Source organism: Grammomys surdaster, unplaced genomic scaffold (genome assembly GCF_004785775.1).
Source record: "Grammomys surdaster isolate TR1022 unplaced genomic scaffold, NIH_TR_1.0 138, whole genome shotgun sequence".
NCBI lineage: Eukaryota > Metazoa > Chordata > Mammalia > Rodentia > Muridae > Grammomys > Grammomys surdaster.
Genome location: NW_021604596.1, coordinates 7,636,717 through 7,660,289, shown reverse-complemented (window position 1 = coordinate 7,660,289; position 23,573 = coordinate 7,636,717). Strand labels below are relative to the sequence as shown.

At 37.9% G+C, this 23,573-nt stretch overlaps 1 protein-coding gene across 2 annotated transcripts in view; it reads right to left on the bottom strand.

The window, feature by feature from the left end:
- The window catches only part of Cntn5 (contactin 5), a 1,025,091-nt gene that overhangs the window by 276,715 nt on the left and 724,803 nt on the right, over nucleotides 1-23,573 (bottom strand). For both annotated transcript variants that reach the window (XM_028763352.1, XM_028763353.1), the window contains one exon: nucleotides 7,305-7,407. In XM_028763352.1, coding sequence (XP_028619185.1) covers nucleotides 7,305-7,407 — 103 coding nt within the window. The remainder of the gene's footprint in view (nucleotides 1-7,304; nucleotides 7,408-23,573) is intronic.

Genomic DNA, 23,573 nt, shown 5'->3' with positions numbered 1-23,573 from the left:
AAACTTGCCCTATACCACTATTACCTGAGGCTGTGAGCTTGCAGGTTTGCCCTGGAAGATAAACTGTACTTCATTGAGGCGTATGGCATTTTTATTACGGAGCAACTTCAAGTTTGCCCTTCTTCATGGGGGCAGCTAAGCACCACTGAGCACATTTCACTGCTTTGTCGGTGGCTATTTGACATATCTAGCCATCTTTCCGTAGGCTACAAAAGGTCACATGCTGAAAGAAAAGCTGCCAGGAGGCTGCAGCTAATGTAAATTGTGTGTGAAGTTTTTCAGGGCCAGGACATGTGACCTGCATCTAAAGGTATTTGTTTGACCAAATCAGAAATGATTCTATGGGTCTGTTATAAAAGATCAGCCCTAGTTCTCACCCTTGAATTCAATACAGTCAGCATATTCAGTATGTGTCGCAGAGAAGAGCACTCCAGGCATTCAAAAGCCAGCATTTTAAGAAGACAGACACAGACAGTGGAGCTGGTGAGGTGGCGACACAGATGCGGTCATATCTAAGTTCTGAAGGTGAGAGACTGGCTGTAAAGAAAAGCATGGGGGATTTAATGAAGAAGTGACATTTGATTTTCACTTTGAAGTCAGAGTGGAAACGGTGTTGGTAGGATATTTTAGACTGGGGAGACAGTGCTATAGGGCTTCAGGTATGAACAGATACAGAAAGAGGAGCATTGATTAAGGGGAAGGCTTTGATCCAGAAATGGTGCCACTGTTTAAGTTCTCACGTCTTTCCACTTGTATTTACAAAGTGGAGATCTAGAGCATGCAAACTAGTTGTGTGCAGGCAGAGAGAGGCACCGATTCTGGGTGTTTCCCTTAGGCCCCTGTAGGCTGCTGGTGGGCTTGAGGGTACTAACTTTGTTCCTTATGGACCTCCATAGACGCTGGTAGACTTGAGGGTGGTGACTCTGCTCCTCCTGGATTCCCCTAGGCTGCTGGTAAGGTTGAAATACCTGTGACTATCTCAACAAGACATCCTGCCCACATCAGCAAAGAAATACTATTTGAGTTTTACAATCATGCAAGACAAATGTCCGCAAGTGTTACCTTAGCCATTCTTCAGATACTTGAATCCTATCAAGACATCTATTATATATTACTATATATGAAATACAGCTTCATTGACCCTAGATTTGCTTTGACTCATGAACTCAATGCTGTAAACTCTGAGTTCTGGGGTTAGGGGCATGTACTGCCATGCCTAGCTGAGATACAAATTTTAATATTTTCAATATACTTAATAACTCCCATATTCTAAAATTCACTCTGTGTATTTGGCTACCAATTTGAGTAGACTAGAACACTCACAATTGAAAACATCAACAACTTTTAAATTTCTAACACTGTTCGAATGAGCCTCTGAAAGGAAATACTAATTGGGCCCAAAGGCAGTCCTCTGTCCCTGTATCTACCACTGCCTTTCAAGATTTCTGTGTCCAGTTTTTAAGAGCAGGCACAGGCCATGCCAGAGAGACTCCTTTGTCCCTAACTCTGGGCTAAAGGTAGAGCAAGTTACTCTTTATTTTACTTCTGTACATGCCATCAAACAGCTGATTTTTTCTAAGAACACATTTGTTCATAGTCAGCTAAATCATTCTGCTTGACTCTGTTATTAAACCTTTAATGCAGTGGTTCTCAACCTGTGGGTTGCAATCCTCTGCAAACTGAGCAACGCTTTTGCAGGGGTTACACACCAGAGTTTTACTTTATGATACATAACAGTGGCAAAACAACAGTTACAAAATAGAAACAAAATAATTTTATGGTCAGGGCTAAGACAACATGGGGGTGGTGAATTAAAGGGTTGCAGCATTAAGAAGGTTGAGAACCAGTGTTTTAATGTCTTATCCAAATGGTGGTAAGGTAAGCAGCCAGAACTGTTTAAAGTCAGGACTGTTTAAAGTTTTCAAGTCTGGCCTGACCATTTCTCCTTTTAGTGAACATTACAACTAAATCATTAGGAGACAAATGGACGTTATTAAATTCGTAGAGCAATATAGGGGAAGGACTTCAACTACCTCTCCCTGTAGGCCATTTTCTCCATAACAACTCATTTTGTCAAGAGTTTCTACATTACACCCAATCTGATCCTTTCAGTTTAACGCTATAGTGCTGGCGTTTCCCTCCCTCTGTATCTTGTTGAGACTGGAGAACAGCTTGTGAGCAATCTCTTGATAATAGCTTTCCATATGCCTAAAACCGCCTTTTCTTTCCAAAGTAATTAATCCCTCTCAGTTTTTTACACCTTGCTGTATTTCCCTAGCCATTACACAGCTCCAGTTCCCCATGGATCATACTGAAGCACTTCCCATTTTTCTCAGAAATACCTTTTGTGGAATTGACCATCATGAAATAGAGTCTGTCACAGCTACTTTATAAGTTCTGTGCTTGATATTGTGTAGTTCCATTTTAAAAGCAATTTCTAGGACTGAGCTAGTATATACCAGTCTGCCCTGCCACAGAAGCCTGTATAGAAACCAGGTGAGGTTTTTTTTTTTGCCATATTTAGATTTAACTAGCATTTCCATTGGAAAATATATTTTAGTTGGTAGGAATCTAAACTTTTCTTAAATTCAAATTAAGTCAGTAAACTTTGGTGACATTAAAGATGGTAGTTTCATATACTATATATATTTTTTTCCTCTCACTTCCTTTAAGAACACAGAAAATTTATGAACATATATTTTAAAATTATTTGTGTGCTATATCTCATTAATCCTATACTCTATAAAAAGAGAACTTTGTGAAGGAAGGACTACTAACATGCAAAATTGCTTTTGAAGAAGAATAAACCACAGTCTGAGAGAGAAGGGATGAATGCTTACAGGCTTAAGGTTGGTTCTTTAACAGCCACACAGTTCTGAGGTTAGCCCACCAGATGTTCATGCCATTCTCACGAATCAGGAGAAGTTCAAGTTTATAAAATATGCCATTGGTTATTCCCAAGTCTCAGTTTTAACCAATGGAAAATAATGTTCCTAGAAATAAAGGTTGGCCATGGTGGGGTTAGCTTGATCATGGTTGTAAAAGGTATGCATATCATGTCTCTGCTATCAGAGTCCCATGAACAGATGAAGACAGAATGGTATCTCCAGGAGAACAGGATTAAACACATCATGGAATTGAGTGAAGTAGCTAGCACGTGGTTGGCACTAAAAGGCCTCAGCCATGCATTTAGTTCTTTAGTCCTTTCCTGGTTCTTATTTTACTTGTGTATATAAGATGAAACAGCCAGGTTCCAGCTCTTGGATATTATCTCCTGTTTATTAATGGGTTACCAACTTTATTTGAGGCATGAACTACATGTAGAAAGTGTTTGACTCAGTTTGCCACAGAATGAATGAAAATAGTGATTTCTGATAGAAAATCAGGACTGTCCCAATATCATCTAGAAATGCTGAAAATAGTTAATAGTAGTTGTTTATATTTATGGTCTTTTGTTGTTTAGTTCACAATGCATCACTTCAACAAATTTCTGCCATCCCTGCCCCGTGCTACATCTCTCCCTAGTTCATTCTCTCCCTTCTCCCACACCCTTTCCTTTTATCCTTTGTATGTGATAAATGTTTCTCAGAGTTACACCCAATATTCTCACATAGGATAAAACATGAACACAATTCACCTTGGGATAGAAAGTGTGTGAATACACCACAAGATGAGTATAAAAATCTGTTGTGTAACATTGAGCCTGTACTTAAGAACTCTGATGTGGAACACTCACACACTTGTTATCAGACTCGATCTTAGGATAAACACTCTTATCAAATCAAAAAGACAAAGAGAAGCAGTAAATCTAAAACAATGTGAAAATGAATGAAGGGAGGTAAGAATAGGTGAAAAATGGTGAAGACCAGAGAATAATTCTACATCTGTAAAAAGATAGATGCTCAGAGAACCATGGGTGAGAGCAAAGAAAACACACACAGATACATTGGAGAGTATCATGCAAAGATATCATTTATTAATAAGTAGTTAAGTGTGTTATAGGTAATAAATTCCACCGGCAGTAATGTCCTGAGTGCTGCTCATCTGGTGGATACTGGAGGAGGCACAAGTGATGAACAAGTGAGGAATACAGTTGCCAGCCCTGCCCTCATGAGGCTTCTGTGCTCAACACGGATACTGAGCTGATTCTTATCTATTTTCCCTGCCTGCCATTATCTTTCTCCTAAACTTTCTGATGACAACATCTCCTGCCTTGCAAGCTAACTAACTGGGGGATTTCTAGTTGGTTTCCTGTAAGCCACTAGAGGTGATAAGAAATGGTCAGAAATAGAAATCAATATGCCAGTTCCCTGGAGTTTCCTTCATCCTTATTCTTGTCCTGGCCACAGCTACTGTCTCTGCTCTACCTATCCTCTAATTCACTCCCATCTCCAGCTCTTTCGGCTTCCTGTGTCATGAGCTGTCTCTTTTCTTGCAGGTGATAATGGGTTCTCACTGCTTCTGATCTATGGAAGCCCCTTTGCTGTCCCCTTTTGCTTCCACTTATGACATTTACAGATCTTCAACTTGACTACTCCTGAGTTTTTTCTAAAACCATCTGAGTTGTAAATCTGTTTAGCAGCCTTTAGGTTTCTGACTGATCAAGACTCATAGTTAAGTACCAACACACCAGTATAAATAATTCAAAGTTCCATTAGGGATACTGTAGGAGAAAATACATATCATTTTTGAACACAGAAATATAAGTGTAAGTTATACACATGGTCTCTTTAAGAGAGCAATGAATGATGGCTGATGTGGAATTAACAAGAATGTTTCTGCTCTAGAAAAGAACAAAACAAAACGCCATGAGACCATGTGTCAAAATGGAATAGTGAGAGCACCATTCTGGAATCCAGACAAGGACAGTCCATGAGGGACACCTGGTTAAAGCACACTATGCACACGCAGTGAGAAGCAGATTATGCCCTGTGTCAGGTCCTGAATGACACTGTGTAACAGATAGTGTCACTCTAGAAGAAAGGCCCACTAGGGCCCTGAGCATCAAGAAAGTGGACAGCAGCTTGTGTGAGGTGTGAGGAACTGTTCTGACAGTCAGTGGAAAGCACAGTGTTCATGTTGGGAGTGACCACTGTGTGGCTTCTTGTGATGCCAGGGAGGGATTCAAACAGGTCAAAAGGTCCCTTTCAGTAATTTTCTTTCCATGTGGTAGCAGGAGACTTTTAAGTACTGGTATATTTCCTTATAATATATTTCCCTTCCATCACCATAATTCATAGAAAGAGTATCAAACATGTGTGTGTGTGACAGAGAGGGGGGGAGAGAAGAGCTTCCTCACTAAGGCAGTATGTCATTTTTTAAACCTTCTTTTAAAGTTATTTATTTTGGTGAGTGGGAACAAGAAAACCACTGGGATGTTGGAGAAAATAAAGATTCGACAATATAAATGACTTGAACTTCTGGGTGCCACCCAGAAGGATAGACTCTAAGCACCAATTTGCTAAGCATATTCTAAGCTTTCCCCACCAAACACATCTAACTTATTAAATAACCTGCCTCGGGAGAGACTCTGTGTTAGTTTTTCTCTATAAATCGAGTTTTCTAATCTGTTTTACAATATGACCCCTTTCTGGTTTTGGCGTTAGCACAATTTTTGGCATTTAAGAATTATTTAACTGCAGGACATACAAAAGCCTTTGAAATCCCATTGGAAAATATTATTTTTCCATTTATCAAGATTAAGTGTCTGACTTTGACTGCTCCCAGGCAAATGGCAGGAGCAACAGAGTTTAGAGGTATCATCCAGTCTCATGCGCTTTGGCTTTGGAAGAGTTCCTTGGGCACCTGACCCCCAACACAAGCATTTTTATTCCTTAAATTATACTTCTATTTGTGGAATAATTTTCTTAACGTTTGGGTTACATAGACTTTCATTTTGTTTTCTGTCTACCATGATCTCAAATGTGAGTGGAAGTGTACAGACATGTTATCACAATCTGTCTTAAAATTACAACACATGGTACTGATGATGTTTCTCCACAAACCTCTAGTTGAATCGCTAATATTTACTAATATTTTCTCCCTCCATGGGCTTATCCTACTGTTATTCAGAAATCCACACATTTCTGAAACATGTGTTATCTCCATATAATTCTGTGGGTGTTAGTTTAGCACCACTGAAGTTAAACGGTTAGTAACTCTGATAGAGATGCATTTTATACAAATTATAATTATAGATCTAGAAAGGACCCTGAGGTCTTCTCATTCTAAAAAAAACAACACAGTAGTTGAAACAAGTCCCAACTCTATAATCAAACACCATTAGAACTGCACTCCTGTGACACATGCTAAGACCCACACTACAGCATTAGTCAAAAGCAATACACAGCACAGAGTTTACGAATTCAGAAACCATGTCATTCAGACCGGCCAGCATAACAACGTGTTCTCAATCAGCTTTGATTTGGAGAACATTGTGGATTGTGCACATTAACAGCTTTGTTCTCACACTGCTCTTTCAGAAGACAGTGTTGGATCCCTGTAAATACTCTTATAGTTGAAGTCTTAGGGTGTGTGCATATGTGTTTGTATGAGTATGTATGCATGCGTGTGCCTGTAGGAGTCAGAATACAAACTTGGGTGGCTTCTCAAACACTATCTGCTTTTTAACAAGACAGCCTTTCAATGTTCTGGAGTCTGCTGAGTAGTCTACTCAGACTGGCTAAAGGAAGCTGAGGGACACACCTGTCTGTCTACCAGACACTCCATTACAAGAACATGCAACATGCCTGATTTCATTAGGTGGATTCTGATGACCAGACTCTGCTTCTAACTCTTAAATGGCAAGCACCTCCCTAATGGAGGCATTCCACTTGTAGCTTCAGGATTGCACTTAAGTCCTGTACATATTAGGCAAGCATTCTCCCACTGTGCAGTGTCTTATAAGCCCTATAGTCTTCACACTTTCAGTGGCCACACCCTGCACATGAGTAAAGATGGTTCTTTGTCCCTTTCTTCCCCTTGCGTCTATGTGACTGTTGAAGGAAACAGGAGGACAGTGTTAGGATTTTCAGGATCAGTAAATCCTAAGGGGCAGGATCAGTAGAGCAATGTAAAGCTCTCCTGCATTAAGAAAAGCTTCCTTTATGTTAAAACAAATTCCTAAGCATCACTGTGCATAGAAATGACTTAGCAGCTCAAGGGGCCTGGCTACTTGAAAATTCCCAGCCTCCCTTCTTTGAAAAGCACTGTAGTCACCACGGGGCTTCCGGAAAAGTGAAGCCTAGCAAAACGAGTGATCCAAACAGCTGATCGTGTCTAATTATAGACTAATATATACTTACTTGCCAAGTGCAAAGCATTCCATCTTCACAGTTGTGCCCTTAGCAGCTGTGACCGTGAAGGGAAAATGGACCTCAATTTTTGGCTCATATTCTCCCATCACACCTGGGAAATAAAGAATAGGCATCTTTAAGCATAAAATGAATGTTATAGTTTCAAGTTTTGGAGATATTGCATGAAAAATCACTCTGGTTTGGTAGTTAATGTGTGTTGGATGACTGGAGAATTTTTGATATGTTGAACTAAAGAGCACACTTAGGGTCACTCATCATAATGAAATCCTAATCTTCCTATAAGAACGAGGTTATCTACCTGCTCTCTAGATTTTATTTTTAGAATGTGATTCTTTAATGATGTGCATGTGCCTGTATGTGTATGCATTTGCACATGGGAATGTGTATATATGTGTGCCTAGAGGTGCGTGTGTAGGGGGTGCTCATGGAGGCCAGAAAAGGAGATTGGATTCCCTGAAGTAAGAGTTCCAAGGTGCTATAAACTGCGCAACACAGGTGCCAACAACTACACTTGTTTTCTCTGCCTGAGGGCATCAATTACTCTTAACCACTGAGCCCCAGATAGTATTTACACAGTGCATAAAACACAAATAATTCCCCTTGATAAATAATTGTTTTTTGAATATATTAGTAATTTGTTTTGGCATATAAATTAATATTTACTTTACAATGTATGTATTATTTTAAATTAAAAATTATTTTTATTAATGTGTAATAAATATGGAAGTATGCATATGCAATAAGTATGCAAGTGTCTGTATTCAGGTGTCCAAAGAGGCCAGAAGTGGGTGTTGGATCCCCTAGAGCTGGAGTTTCAGGCAGTCATGACCTGCCCAACATAGGTGCTGAGAACTGAACTCAGGTCCTTTGGACGAACAGTCAGCATCCTTAACCACTAAAACATTTCTCCTACTCTATTAGCTTATAGTTTTAACTGTGTATCATATGCAAAGCATTTTCTAAGAACTCTGGAAACTATAAAGATTAATTAGTCATCTACTTTGCTCTCAAGCATTCTATAAAGTTATTTTTAAAGAGAAAGCTGTTGTTAAATCAATTAATTAGAAAAGCTATACATCAAAGTGACAAGAAGTGCAAAGGTACATGAATGAGGTATATCCTAAATATTATGTGCAATGAAGTATTTCAGCAAGTGGGAAAAGAAGAAGAAGCTTAAACCCATTTGGGAACCCAGATAGAGAAGAACCATCAGGGATAGAGAAATATGTTTTCCTGGTGTGTTAGTGTGTGGAGGAAAGTAATGGGCAGCTCTGTAAATACAGACCAGAATCCAAGAACAGAAAGAGTCCCTTGATCCTTGAGAAAATATTCAGCCTCTTTCTAATTGAGTTGGCTCCACTGAGACTCTAATTAGATGACAGTTGCAGAGTTGGATGCAGACTGGAGTTTGAGCAGAGACAGTCCAGTTAACCACATGATCTTCATATTTTTAGAAATAACATAGACCCAAATGTTAACAATAATTGAAAGCAGAAGAAGGACACGTAAACATGCCAAACAGAGAAAGAAACAAACGGAGAAACACTCAACACACAATGAATGAAGTATAAGGAAGGGGTCAGATCATCAGGAAGAACATTGTTTCCAGGTTGGGTACATGAAAAGAAAACAAGGCAGAGCTATAAGTTGAAAACTTTCAACATGACTTGCATGCATGAGGCTCTGGGATTGGCATCCACACCACAAGCACGGATTTTGAGAAGTTGCACATATTAACTCTGAAACATAGGACACACAGAAATAAGTTTTTGAGTACATAGCTCACATAATAAATGACAGAAGTAAGAAGCACCAAGTGTGAGCAGTTAGAGGTAGCAGTGGACACCATAAGACTATTTGTGATTTTTCTCAGCTAAAGGTTAGTGTACTAGCTATGGCCTGGTGAATTCTGGGGCTGCTGGCATGAGTTGTCCTTGGTGCTAGTTTCTTCTTGAACATAGGATCAATAAAGCACCAGAGGAAAGTACCAATGCAGTCAATCTCTGTTGCAAGGGAGCTGTGTTTAAAGGTGTTTGTGTCTTTGGATGTGTATGTTTGTAGGATTTTGTGCGTATGACTCCGGCATGCTTTGTTTTGTATTTGTGTAAAATGAGGGGTGAGGGGAAGAGACCAGGATAGTTTTAACCTGACATAAAATATAGAGATACAGGACACAGGGGAGTTATCCCAGGGAAGGTAAATTTTTTTTATGTTTGTTGTGATGAATTGAAGACAAAACTCATAGGGAAAATGTGTACAAGATTAGCAAGTAAGTATTGAAGACTTTAAGATTATTCTTTCATCTTTGTATTCAAATTTGCAAATCATTACAAACTTTACAGCTGAGAAATCATTGATGCCACTGTCATCACCGAGTCTGCTGACAGTCAGCCTGGGACTTCCCAAAGCCATGTGACCTGGACATTTATTTTTCTTATCTCCTAAACTGAGGGATTGTGCAGTACACACTGAGTCTGAGGAACAGCATGTGAGTGGAGACCTCACACAATAGTGTCACTTAACACAGCTGTTTAAGCTCCCCCCACCTGCCTCTTTCCCTCAGTAGTGCTCTCTTACACTGTTTTTCTGAAAGCCTTTCCTTCCATCATTTCCAAAATTTCTTTCTTTTCTGTCCTCCTCCGACTCTTCTTTTCTACCCATTCCAGTGGGATCTGGTGTAAAGTCAGCTGAGTGTACCCAGTGATGTAAAATTATCTCCAATGCCTTGTTTGTAAATGTAGTATCAGGACTCCCAGGCATCCCAATTTCTAAAGCTCAGTTGGTATCATCTTCAATGTCAGTAACTTAAGATAGAATTCTTCAGTTTCCACTTCCTCCCTATTAATTTGATTATTCTTTTGTACCTCAATTATCCTGGTGCAGATTCAATCTAAAGCCTTTAGTTGTCCTCAAGTCCCTTTGAGTTCTGAGAGTTCCTAAGCATCATAAAATATTGTAGAAAAGTGAAATAATTCTCTGCTCAAAAAATATTTCTACATAGTTACTTCTGAAAAGTTCTATAATCAAATCTCAAAAGAAAAGTATCTGAGTCTCCAGTAATTTATTTTGTTTTTTTTCTTATCATAAACAAATATTCCCCTTTGAACACAATTTGATATTAACATAGCATATTCATTTTACTAAAACAGCTAAGATAAAACTATATATTAAAACAAATGAAAAAGGGGGAGTAGGAGGCTTTGAATTAGAATATCTGGTCTAAGCTGAATGATTAGAAAAAGTGCTGCTTTCCTCTAGTTCTATTCTGAGAGCAGTCATACTGGGCACACAAGGAAACACATTATTTATGCTGTGCTCTTTGACAGTTGATTAAATTCAGCAATTAATTTCTACTTTATATTTCACATGTTAAAGTTGACATAGCTTTCACTGTGTAATACAGCTGTAGCTTTAATGTTTCAATTCATGTGCAGCTTAAATACTAAACCTTTATGTTGAACAGGATTTGATGTAGAAAGGAAACAGAAAGGCTTAAGAGACAGTGCATTGAAGATGGAAGTGTGTGGACTCTTTTCTTCAGCAAGGTGCCTTTTGATTCTCTGATCACCCCTGGTATTGACTGACTATTGCCTAAGAGCCCTGTTGTATGCCTTCATGCCTTTGCCCACACCTGTCTCTCCTGACTCACTTGACAGCCTACTTTAGAATTACATGCCATTAACACAACCTCAAATTGCCCCAGTTCCTAATAAATGGATGCCCTCCAGCTGAGAGTCCATTACTCCCCTTCAGAGTCTTTATGGTTGTTGATTTCCTTCTTTATTGTGATTGCTTATGGAGAGCCAGGGCACATTTCCCTAAGTTGATTGCAGTTCAGACCATATTACTGGACAGAAAGCTGATGGCATCAGAAAAATCTGCACAACTTATTAAAATTTTGGAACACAGGATCCAACTCTAAATTGTGAAGAAAACTTTAAGGAGTGGTAAGAGATTTTTCTGGATGCACATTCATAGGACCAGAGTGTAGATGACTAACATTCATGGATGAGTCCCACATGTACTGCAAACATTAGTGATTTACCCTGGTACTAGGGCTGTACAGAGTGGTGTTACTGCCAAAGCTGGGCTTTGTGTGATTTGCTAAGGATTTTTTTCTAGTTGGTCATTCTATGCAATAGCAGTGCTACAAATTTTAGTAGAACCTTATGGCATTCACAATAATACTCATTTCTAGGCTACTGAAGTCATGTGTAGTAATCTTTGGTTGAGCTATGAAGATTTGGCAAATCTTTTATTTATGGGTATATCTGCAGCTTTGTTTACAAAATTTGTGACCGTATTGAATATATTTTTGTTTTTCAAGAATAACAGGTATTTTCTCAGGATTTTTTTCTGGGAACCAATAGCTATATGCCTTTGATAGAATGAATTGTAGTTTAGGCACCATATTTTTATACACTTCCTGCCTTCCAGTTAGAGGTATAACTTAACTCTGGATACTTGACTCAAGTGTGGTCAATCTGATCAGCCTATTGTCTTATTTATCATATAGGCTAATTGCAGAATGGGTAGCTAAGGTTAAGATTTTTTAAATAGAGAGAGAATAGAATCTAAGTTTTTGGTTTTTGTCAGTACCTGATGTTCACTGGACCTTCACTCTATGGAAGAAAGCATCTGGTATTGACACAGTCTAGATATACTTAATTAAATGTGTGAGCAGAGGGAGATAAAAGTGATTACTGTCCCACATATGTATTCAAGGTGTAGTCTCCTGTTCTTCTCTCACCAAACAAGGAGAATAGGAAAGCCTTAGTGATTCCAGTTTGGGGGTTTTCACTTCATCAACAAGAATTGAGCAATGTATTACATGCAAAACAAGAGATGGTGACCCAATTTGAGGTTCTAGCTCTTCTTGGTAAGAATCTGAAGTAACCATATTTAAGACACTATTCTAGACAAATTATAAGAAGGGGGTGATAAGAACCTGGTAAAGCAAGATAATAGGTTTACTCTATTTTAAAGCATTTTGCATTTTAGTAGATAGTTTAATTTCTAATGCAATAGAAAGCTCAAGCTACACAGACACTATTATAGATGGTAAGTGCTAGAAAACATTAAAGATGGGGTAGCCAGAAAAGCTTAGGTAGACTACAATGGGAGATGAGAGAAAAGAGAGATGCTGAACAGACAAATAGGAAGAATATTTCCATTGGGTGGAGACAGTTATCTTGGAGTTAGAAGATATGGGTGTTGGAATTTTAATGATGATGATGTAGAGAATATAACTTTTAAAAAGTCACAGAAGTTAGACTGTCTCTGTGGTTTGTAGTGGGTATTCAATTTTATTTCAAAGACTATGCAGGTGTTGTGAGAAAATTTCAAAAATAAGTTGGTATTAGTAAATGAATAATATTTAGTAGTGTACTTTCTCATTTTTCTACAACGGTGTTAGTAATGACTCTATAAGTTTATGTTAGTACTTTTGGAAATATTGTTTCAATAACCAATAGTCATTTGGTTTCATCTAGTGGTAAGAAGTTGTCATGGTTAGCTTTCATTGTAAGTTGACATAGTCAGAATCACCTGGGAAGAGATTCTCACTAGATGGCAGCATGCATTTGGTTGGCCTATGGAAATCATCATAATAAAGTTAATTTACGTGGGAAGTCACAGTTCACTGTAAGTGGTACCATCCCCTAGGCAGGGGGGTACTGAATTATATAAGAGTAGAGAAATCAAGTTGAGCACAAACAAGCAAGTGAGCATGCGCTCACTAATTTCACACGCTCTTGACTGTGGATGGGATGTCAAGTGCACGGGATGTGAGCAGCTGTCAAGATCCTGCGTCTCTGACTTCCCCACAGTGGTACACTATCATCTAGAGTTGTAAGCTAAAATAAGCTCTTTTCCCTGAGTGATTCATTATCGCAGCAACAGAAAAAAAACTAGGAAAACAATGGTGTTAACACACCTATTTACTGTTATCAGTGATCTCATGTTGGTAAATTAGACACATAATACTAGTAATTAAAACATAAAGAGGACAAGATTCAGAGTAAAAGCCCTGTGAACTGGGTAATAGTTTTCACATGAAAATGAGTTGAAAATATTTAAGAAAATACCTGTGTAATCTGTAAGAAATATATGGAGCAGCAGTCTTCCCTACTTTATTTTACTTACAATACTTGAGATTGAGTACAGATTTCAGTTTTAGTGACTTTTGTCATCATCGTGAGGAGACTGATGAGAAATACAGTCTTTGTGTTATATGAACCTGTCAGAGTGGGATGTATGTAAACATAGTTCAATAGTAAATAACAGAAATAACAATCACACAAATGCAGAGAAGAACATGAATGACTAAAATGGGTATGTTCCCTCTGCACACATGTGCTATGTGTGGCTCTGGCCGCTTGGCCTCCTCAACTCATCACATGTCCCATATCATGGCACGTTAAACAGTAGAGCACGTTCCACAGCCCTGACATGGCTGAGACAGCAGGATAGTCACAGAGCTGATCAGCGCCCCCATTTTCTCAGATATGTTGTAACAATAATGTTCCCCGTGTTTACAAATTTAGCACTATGTTTAGAGATATATATTATTATAAAGTCATAGGTATTCTTTTGTTTACTGTTTTCTAGAGAATTTAGAAGACACAATATGTAGAAGTTTTAATCATTTAGAAAAGTGTTTGGAACCACCTTCTTTTAAGTATCCTATTGAACTTCATATAGGTAATAATGCTAAACCTTGGGCAGAAAGCCAGTGTGGTACTTCTTCTTTTTCAAAAGTGTGTATACCTGCTTATACCTGTTGGCTCTCTACAGAAGGATAGAAGGATTTTTCAGACAAATGAATATAATGGCATGATTTATCAACAAATATATGCACCATTACTGGTACAAATTATATGTAAGAAGAAAAAACTACATGGTTTTTAAATTTTGATAGAAAATATATCTATCACTAAAATATATGTTCTGAAAATCATAAAACAAACACTGATTTATTTTTCCTTTTTAAGTATCAAAATTAATTGAGTTCTACACTGTAACTATTTTAATCTGGATACTGAATTTTGGGAATTATTTTTATTGTTCTTACCACTCTCATTCAGAAAAATACAAACATCTCTCTCTACCATCTGAAACTTATTTCATATATATAAGTAACACATAGTTATTTATAAATATAAAACCTAAATAAAGAAACTTTGTATTTCCTCTGAGCATATACATTGCCCATTCGTACAAATTAATACAACAAATACATCATAGAGCTAGTGAGGTGGATCAGCAAGTAAAGACACTTACCATGCAACCCTCGATATCTACTTATATTCCCAAGACACAATGCACAAGTGGAAGGAGAGACTCTAGCTCACAAGTCTGTCCTTCTTCACACATGTACACTGGAATATATACAGACAATTAAAAGAAAAATACTAACTGTTGTGGAGTGAATAGGTAAACTGAAAAGAACTGACACCATTAGGGTTAACATAAACTCTGAATTAGGAGGTAATTGAGCAGTTTCCTCAGAAGGAGTTGTGCAGTCTCCAATTTAATGTTTCTGTAGATACAAATATATGAATTTCCCCATAAATATATTACTGTAACAAAACATAACTATATTAAGTCCTTTTGGCTTTGTGCAGTCTGTGTGTATCTTCATGCCATCTTGTCTATATTGTAATATTTTCAATATTAAAAAAGAGAAAATGCATAGCTGCATAAACATTTGACTTACATGAGGTTCCACCAGGACTTACATACATATACCTTTACCACAATGAATTAGATATCAATGATGAGCCTTGCTTTGCTTACAAAGGCCCTTTCTTGGAAGGTAACCCTGACTATAAATAATGGTAAAGTAGCATTTATAATACAAAACAAATTTAATCAGAAAAAATTTGAAATTCCAAATAATATATCAATGTTCAATTCATTCAATACACTTTGAGAATCTCTAATTATTCAGCAGGGGAACTCCAACATACTTAGAGTTTGTTCTTTCCTACTATGAATTAAGTAGTCTATAGTTTTTTCCTTTTATGTTTCCTGGAACATGTTCTGATTATAGGGAGATGGGAAAATGTCTTATGCCTATGATGAACTTACTGTATATAAAATACAAGTTAATCAGATGCTTCTATCCATATCATTTGATGAAGAGTGAACAGCACAATGATAGAAAAAGAAATTTGGCTGAGTCCAGGCCAGCCTAAGTCATAAGGAAGCAGTGTATGCAGACTCAGGACTCAGCAAGACAAAAGTGCTGAGTAAGAAGACATCTGGCCATAAGAAAAGCTATAGATTTACAGCTGCACTGCACAGGTGCAGAAGAAATAGCAGAGACAACAGAAACATCTGTGGTGGTGACTTCTGGAACTATATGGACTCAGATGCCTTCCACCACAGACCTAAAGTCATGGCATGGCCCAGATTCTGTCTATGGCTTCTAAAATAAGATTCTTGAGCATCTATCCTTGGTCAGTATATAGAATTCTATTTTCAATCATTTTATTTCTTTCTATTTAGTCATTCAGTAAATTGTTCCTTCCAGAAAATGTTCTTATGCAAAGTTATCTTCAAATGCATACAGTAACCTGCAGTGCCAAGAGCTTTTCACTATTTTGGAGGAGTTGCTTCCACCAGCATGGTTGACCACATGGTTGACATAAAACATTAGGAGGGAATGTGCCAAATAACGTGCTTTCAACTATTGTTGAAAGTTTATTTTTACTTCCTTCTGCATGGATTGTTTTCTCAGGGAAGGCTGTTGAAAGAGACAACTTTCCTGCTGTTAATACTCACATATAAGATCTTTTGGATACTACTCTCTGATTTGTTCGGGAAACATCTCACTGTGAATTTTATTTTATAAACTCTACTGGTTTCAGTGAGTATACTTAGCCATGATAGTGTATAAAGGGGCAGTTTTCCAGAAAGGATGCTATGATCACAACCTTCTCTCAGGACTTCCTGTGCACAAAAGGCAATGTAATGCCAAGTAACTGAACACCTTCTAGAAACCCGGCACTTTGTTCAGTGTATATGAGGAGATTGCTATTTCAATCTTGCAAAACACAGCACAGTAGGCAGGATTTTCCCTTCTTGAAATGGGAGAAATGAGTGTTGTAAAATTTAGGTAATTCCCTCAGCATTCTCTGAGCTATTTAATGAGACACGAGGCTCAAACTGACAGTTCTATTAGATGGGAAACCACTTCCCCTCATGAGCCTATGTTGCTCTCCAAGAAAGGACCTTGTTTGCAAACCAGAATGCATTATTTAGTCTTTCCCAGTTTTGTATACAATCATGTTCTTCTTCAAATTCTACTTTAACAAAAATGCATTCCCACATTGCAGTTCAATGCTACTTTCAGTCTTTTTTCTTTCTCGTCCCGATTCCTTTACGATACCCACAGATGCACAGAATAACCCTCTACAAGGGATCCTGGTGATTACACTAGACTGGAAGGTGATCTTTCCTGCCCGCTATTCTGATCACTTCAGATTTCCTCTTAGTCTTGCTGCAGCCTGTCTTTTGGGTCCCCTCCACCTATTCCATCTTTATTTCTTCAAAGTTTCTCCCTTGGTGAAGGCCCATGGTTCCCCTAACTCTTTCTCACCCTTCTAGGCCATCTATTCCTCTGTAGCACATGCTGACCTTCAGAAACACTTTATACCCAGGACCCTGTGGCTACCACATGTGGCTAGGATTCAGAATGAACAACAAACAAATAAGGGAACACTCACCCAACAAAGGCGACCAGATATCTTCCCCAAATAGCATTTAAAACATCAAAACTGTAGCAGCATCTATATCCTAGCACAAAAGCACAAACATGAACAGGAAAGACGGTATGCATCATCCAGAAGCCACAGACCTTATTGTAGTGACCCTCTAATACAGTTCCTCATGCCCTCATGAGTTGTCTAATTGCTACTTCATGACTGTAATTTTTACTGTTATGAATCATGATATAAATATCTGATATGAATGATATCTAACATGCAAGCCCATGAAAAGATTATTCAGCCTCAAAAGGGCTTATAAGTCACAGATTGAGAACCACTGCCCTATTGTTTTAGGCTTGTGCAAACATTTGACGTTATGACTTGCCATCAGGATATACATAAATATGATGTTGACACACTAGATTGAATGTTAAACAAGAAGTCTCGTTTTGGTTACGGGACCCTTTCTTGGAAGGGGTCTTTGGTCATTTCATCTTGGCGGTGTTTCATAGGTCTCATATTGGGTCCTATGCCCATTTCTCCACTTTCTAAGCTAATCTTACAACCCTGTGCTCCTATGTTTTGATTACTTTCTCTATTATGAGATCTATTCGATTCAACTTTCAAAATCAGACTGAAATTATATCTACTGCTCTGGAGACCAAATTTCATTCTCCTTTGTTTCCAGAGGAGACAGGTCAAGCAATTATTTTATTGTCTATCTCACTGCATTTTAGTGATGTTTATATGCCTATTTTCCTGGTAACTTTGTCTTTTCTAGAAGTGAGACAATAAAATTTATTTTTCTTTCTTCCTGAAATCCTTGAATATACATATATTAAGTTCTCTTTGCTTATATATCACTCCATGTACCCTTGTGTAGATCACAATATGTAGCTTTCTGCCACTAAATATTTATTTTTATTTTTTAATTAAAATTTTGGCCATTGATAATTTTTTCTAAGAAGCAGTTTCTTCACTTTGATAGTATTTCTAGTCTTTATACACACGTTTCTTTTTATTCCCAAGGGCATAATGAGTTCATGCTTTTCCTGCCTTTGTCTCAGTCATTGGTGTGACTGGCATCTGCTCTCTGCTGCTTCCTCTTCCTAGTCCATTCCATACTGTGAGCCCATGTCAATCTTTTGATTTGTACTTTCCTTATTTATTTTCCTTTCTTGAAAAGTCAGTGATTTCTCATGGGTTTAATGAGGAATTACTGTTCTCTATTTGGTCATTTAAAGTTTTACAGATCTCTTGTGAAGTAAGCTCTTCAATTTTAGTTTTTACATGAGTATCATAAGAACATCTGTTCTGGTCAGTCTGTCTCTCCTGATTCATTTATTTATTATATTGACATGCTAACCTAATCCCATCAGCAAGGTTGGGACTATTACCTGCACTCTTCTGCAGAGTATTTTCTATAATCCTGCCCACAGGAATGTTCCATCCCAAGCCATCTCAAAATCAGTGACTTACATGTATCTTCTCTACTTCATCATTGATTGCTTAATGTTTTATCATTTCACATGGCATTCCTACAGTGAAACATATACTTTGTGAGGGAGATCATTACTGAAAATAACAATAGTGCATTATGATGATCAATTCTTTAAAGACATTAGAGAAATTAGCATTATTTAATACTAGAAAGATATCATAATGTTTCTAGGATTTTCCCCAACAGTCAGAGTCTTATGCTTAATTTTTAGTCATCAAGGATACTTACATGAGGTGTTGACTCAGAGACATGAAGATTCTGTCTGGATGCAAAGCTAAGGAGTTAGTCTCACTCTCCTATGGTTTCTATCTGTCTTCCATTCTACAAAGCATCTAATTTTGACTTGGCAAAATATACTACTTGGATTAAATCCATCAGTTTCCTTGTTACTCATTGTTGCACATATTGGGCAGTATTAAGCCAAAATATGGGCAAAAGAACTGGACCATATAAGGATAATTATCAAATGTAACTATAGCAAGAAACAATAGCAGCAAGGACCTGACATTTATTGGACATTAAAATACATAAATTTGTGTGCCTGGGTAGACAATGCCATCAATAAAACCCTTGTATTAAAAGTGTGAGAAACTGAGTTTGGCCCCCCCCAAAAAAACCTCACATAATATGGGAGACATGGTGGTCTGTGCATGTATCCCAGTGCCAGGAAAGAAAGCCAGGGTAGATCCTTGGGGTTGGCCAGCTGGTCTAGCCTGCTTGACAAGATTCAGCACTATGATGGATTGGATCTCAAAAGTAGATGGCAAAGCCTGAAGATCAACACTGAAAGCTATTCTCTGGCCACACATGCACCGAGAGAGAGAGAGAGAGAGAGAGAGAGAGAGAGAGAGAGAGAGAGAGAGAGGGAGAGAGGGAGGGAGGGAGGGAGGGAGGGAGACAGAAATGGGAGTAGGGAGTGAGTCACAGAAATGGAGACAATGAGCCAAGGAGTAATGGAGAAGGACTGAGAGGACGTGTGCTTCCCCTTTGTACATGGTTCTGTTACATACTGAGATGGCTTCAGAAGAACCTCATGTTCTGGGGGTAGGAATTATATGTATTTACTGCCAATATACTTTAGCTTTGAATAGTGAATTCATATATCTAGAAAGCGTTGGGCTTTTCTGTTGTTTTCTTAAGTTCTACACAGGCCTATCCCAGCTTTGCAAATCTGTTGGCTTTATGGGCTTAAGTTGGCTTAGTAAAATCAAGGTTTAACAATGTAAGGGATTTGATGACAAATTCAAATATAATCTAGATAGCCTTATTTCTTCCATTTTAAAATTGTTGATATTTGGATTTATGAATAATTTTTGAAGGCTATAAGCCACATCTTCCTTATTTGTAACTTAGCTTTTTCTAAGACTTCTGAAGTAACAGAAATCAATTGAAATCTACAATACACGAGACTTCTGTGGCATTTTAGGTCATGTATCAATCATTGTGGCATAGTAAAAAGTGTCTTAATAATGGAAATAGCACTGACATCTCATGAGGCTTCTATTTCATGCTAAATCCTTTGGATACCAGCCCTATTCCTCATAACCCCATAGAAGGGCCCTATATAGTCTCATCTTATCTCTGAGGAAATTAACTCAAGGAATTTGAAATTTTTCCTGAAGAAAGCAGGTGATTATTAAATGCTCAACTCAGATTCCAGTGTCTTTCACAGACATGAGATCAGCCTATGATGAAATTAGCCTCAGACAAATATAGCATGGGAGGAGTTTTTGTTGTTTTCTTTGTTTGTTTGGGTTTTCTTTTCTTTTTTTTCTCATGTTCCACTTTTTCCTCCCCACTTTCTTCCATAGGCCTTTGCATATCCTTTTACTTCTTTCTGGAGTGTAGATCAATTCAGGGCAATAACAAACTTCTTGTCTTCCTTTCCTCCTTTAGACCCCAGCCTACTTGTGCAAATTTGCTGAGAGCCCAGAAGAACTCAGATCTTGCTTCTCTGTATACGCAGCATAGAATTCCTGGTTATTTTAACTGTTTACACAGTGGAACATGGCTTCCTTTATTCAGACCATCATTTCATTTGTGTTTTCTCCCTGCCCACAAGATGGTTGACAGTTTGCTGGTATGCCATTGTTAATGTCCCCCCATGAAATAAAAGATCACGGGTACTAAGTTCTTTGTACTTACAATTATTCTTAGTTTTACATCAATTTCAATGAGATATAGAGATTTTCAAGTATCAAAATACCAACGTTTAAAGAGAATGGGAAACATGGCTTCCAAGGACCTAGAAGTGGGATAAGAACCCAGTGAAGGTTTCTCGAAATTTATACAGCATACATCTTTAAATAGTGCCCCACTGGAGTATCTCCTCCGGTCATCTTTACACTTGTACGTTTCTTCCTATATCAACCTAGATCCTTTTCTCTCAAAGAGTGTCTCAGTAAGACTTGAGACAAACTAATCACCAGCATGCAAAAGTAAAGATTATTGATCTCTGATTCTCTTGAAGGTATCTCTCTTGTAAAACCAAAATGTTCATTCTCTGTATTGACTATTTACTCAGTGGACTTCTAGCATGAGTGCTGCATTATGTCACAGGCAGGGAAAGGTTTGTAGACATCAATACTCTCACATTCCACTAAGATAGCCTGAGGCCCCATTTCAGAGTTTACAATCTCTAAATTATACCTACTATTTTTTCCCTTGCTATTTTCCTTTCTTTAACACTGAATTTTAGATCCTCTGAAAAGCTTTTTGAGATCATGCCTTCATTTAAACAGAAACAAACTGAGAAGGGCCTGAGGCAGTGGCCAGTGAGGGGGAAGGCAGCTGTTTATGAATCATGCACCACTCATCTGTACAATTCACACTACAGGCTTTTGATCATCATTTTGGGGACTGCCAAATACTTCTTCATGTCAACACTCATTATTTATTAAACCAACAAGTGATGAAAATACCCATTAAGAATCTGTAGATCCTTCATTTTCTATTTCTTTCACACTTAATTTTTAAGTACTAAATTTTACAAGGAAGCCTACATGTGAAGACGAAGCATGTCATGATATTAAGAAGACCTTACTAATTATAAAGGAAATTAGACTCTGTATTCTCTTGATAGATATTCTGACAGATAATTAACACACTGAGGAGCAGGCAACCTCACGTTCTCTAAAGATGAATCATGCCATTCTCAAGGATCAGGATAACCCCGATTTTCCTTATGTGGGTTACTTCTTATACTTTGTCTTATTTTACTGGTTTTATAAATTCATGTTTTCTTGCTGAGTTTAGAAGAATAGACTTGTAGCATGATGTATTTCAAGGCAATTAGGAAGTAGCACATACTGAGTGTCTTAGAAAGAATCTTCGGCAAGCCTGTCCTGCATATCTCATGCCAGGTAGATCTGGGAGGTGATTCAGTGGGTAAAATGCTTGGTGCTCAATTATGAGTCTCTGAGTTCAGCACTTTCTGTTTATCATGCCAGTGCTGTGCAGGGGTGAGGGACATATGAAGATCTTAAGACCTTGATATCCAGCTAGGCCACCAAATAGGTTCAGTGGGAGATCATATATCAAAATATCAGTAAGGAGGGGAGAGAGATCCAAGGTTAGCCTTTGACCTTTACATGTTTACCTGTGAATATCTGCATCTGTCTTACACCCACACTTACAGACACATACATAAAAACCATCTAAAATTAAGGAAAAACTGGATCCTGGGGACTAACATAGAAATGAATCTGATACCCAGGTGTGATACTGCTCTCGGGGGGAGAGGATAGAATGTACAAAGCAGGAGACTTAGGACACAGTCTTTATCCCAGAGTTGTCACTGATTGTCACGTGTAGGTATATGATTGGTGCTTGCTGATAGCTGACCAGTAAAGGCAAAGAGTAAAAGGACACTGTAGTGAGCAAGAACAGGTAAAAGGACCCACTATTCACCATAATTGCAGACTATAAAAATGATGTGCATTGTGTGTCTGTATGTATGTTTGTTTCTGTGTGTCTATTTGTGTGTATTTTTTTCTTGAGTGTGTACATTTGTATGTTTATGTGAGTACATATTTGTGTGTTATATACGTGTGTATCTGTGCATAGGCATATGTGGTCATGCATGTATTTTGTATGTATGTATGTATGTATGCGTGTATGTATGTATGTATGTATGTATGTTCGTATGTATGTATGTGTGGTATATGCACATTTGTGTGAGTGTGTACGTGTGTGTGTATTTGTATGCTTGTGTGTCTGTATATGTGAATGTGTGTCTATGTACAGGTGCTATTCACAGTGCTATTGGTTATCTTGGAGAAAATGTTCTGTATATAATGTGCTCATCTTAAAACCATGCTGACCTGCATTTGGTCTCCAGAACCTATATAAAGTGCCTGTGTGGAAATGCAACTGATCCCAGTGACGTGGAGGCAAAGTCAGGAGGATGGCTGGGGCTGTTAGGCAGCTGGGCTAGCCAAATGGTGCCTTCGGGGCTTCAATTTGAGAGGTCTCAACTCAAAGATCTGGGTAGAAATCTACTGAAGAACAGACTCTGAAGTTGACCTCTGGCCTCCACAGACACATGTATCAGAATGGCATGCACCCATCTCTCTTACATACAATAATACACATGAGAATGGCACACATTCACCTCAATCACATACAAAATGTTAGTCACAGATGTGTGAAACTTTCAATGTCAGAAGGATTTAGTCAGCCTCCAGCCTTCCATTTTCCTCACTGATTTTTGTCTACACTATTAAATGACAAAAGTTACAAAACAGGAAGATAAATCAATGAGTTTTAAAATAAATGAAATATTGGCAGAATAAAGTCAGTTACCACCCAGGTTGTATATTTTGAAGAATACAATACTCATTTTAATATATGAGTTGCAACAGTTTTTAAAGAAAATTAGTCTTTTCATTCTGTGGTAAGTATATAAACTATCTCATCATGGTAAACTGTGGTGCAAACTATACCAAAATATTACAGATTGTTTTCTAGAAGTACATTAAAAATGCTCAATATCCAAGAACTGATTTTTAACACAAAATAAATTCCTTTGTTCTTTCAGAATGG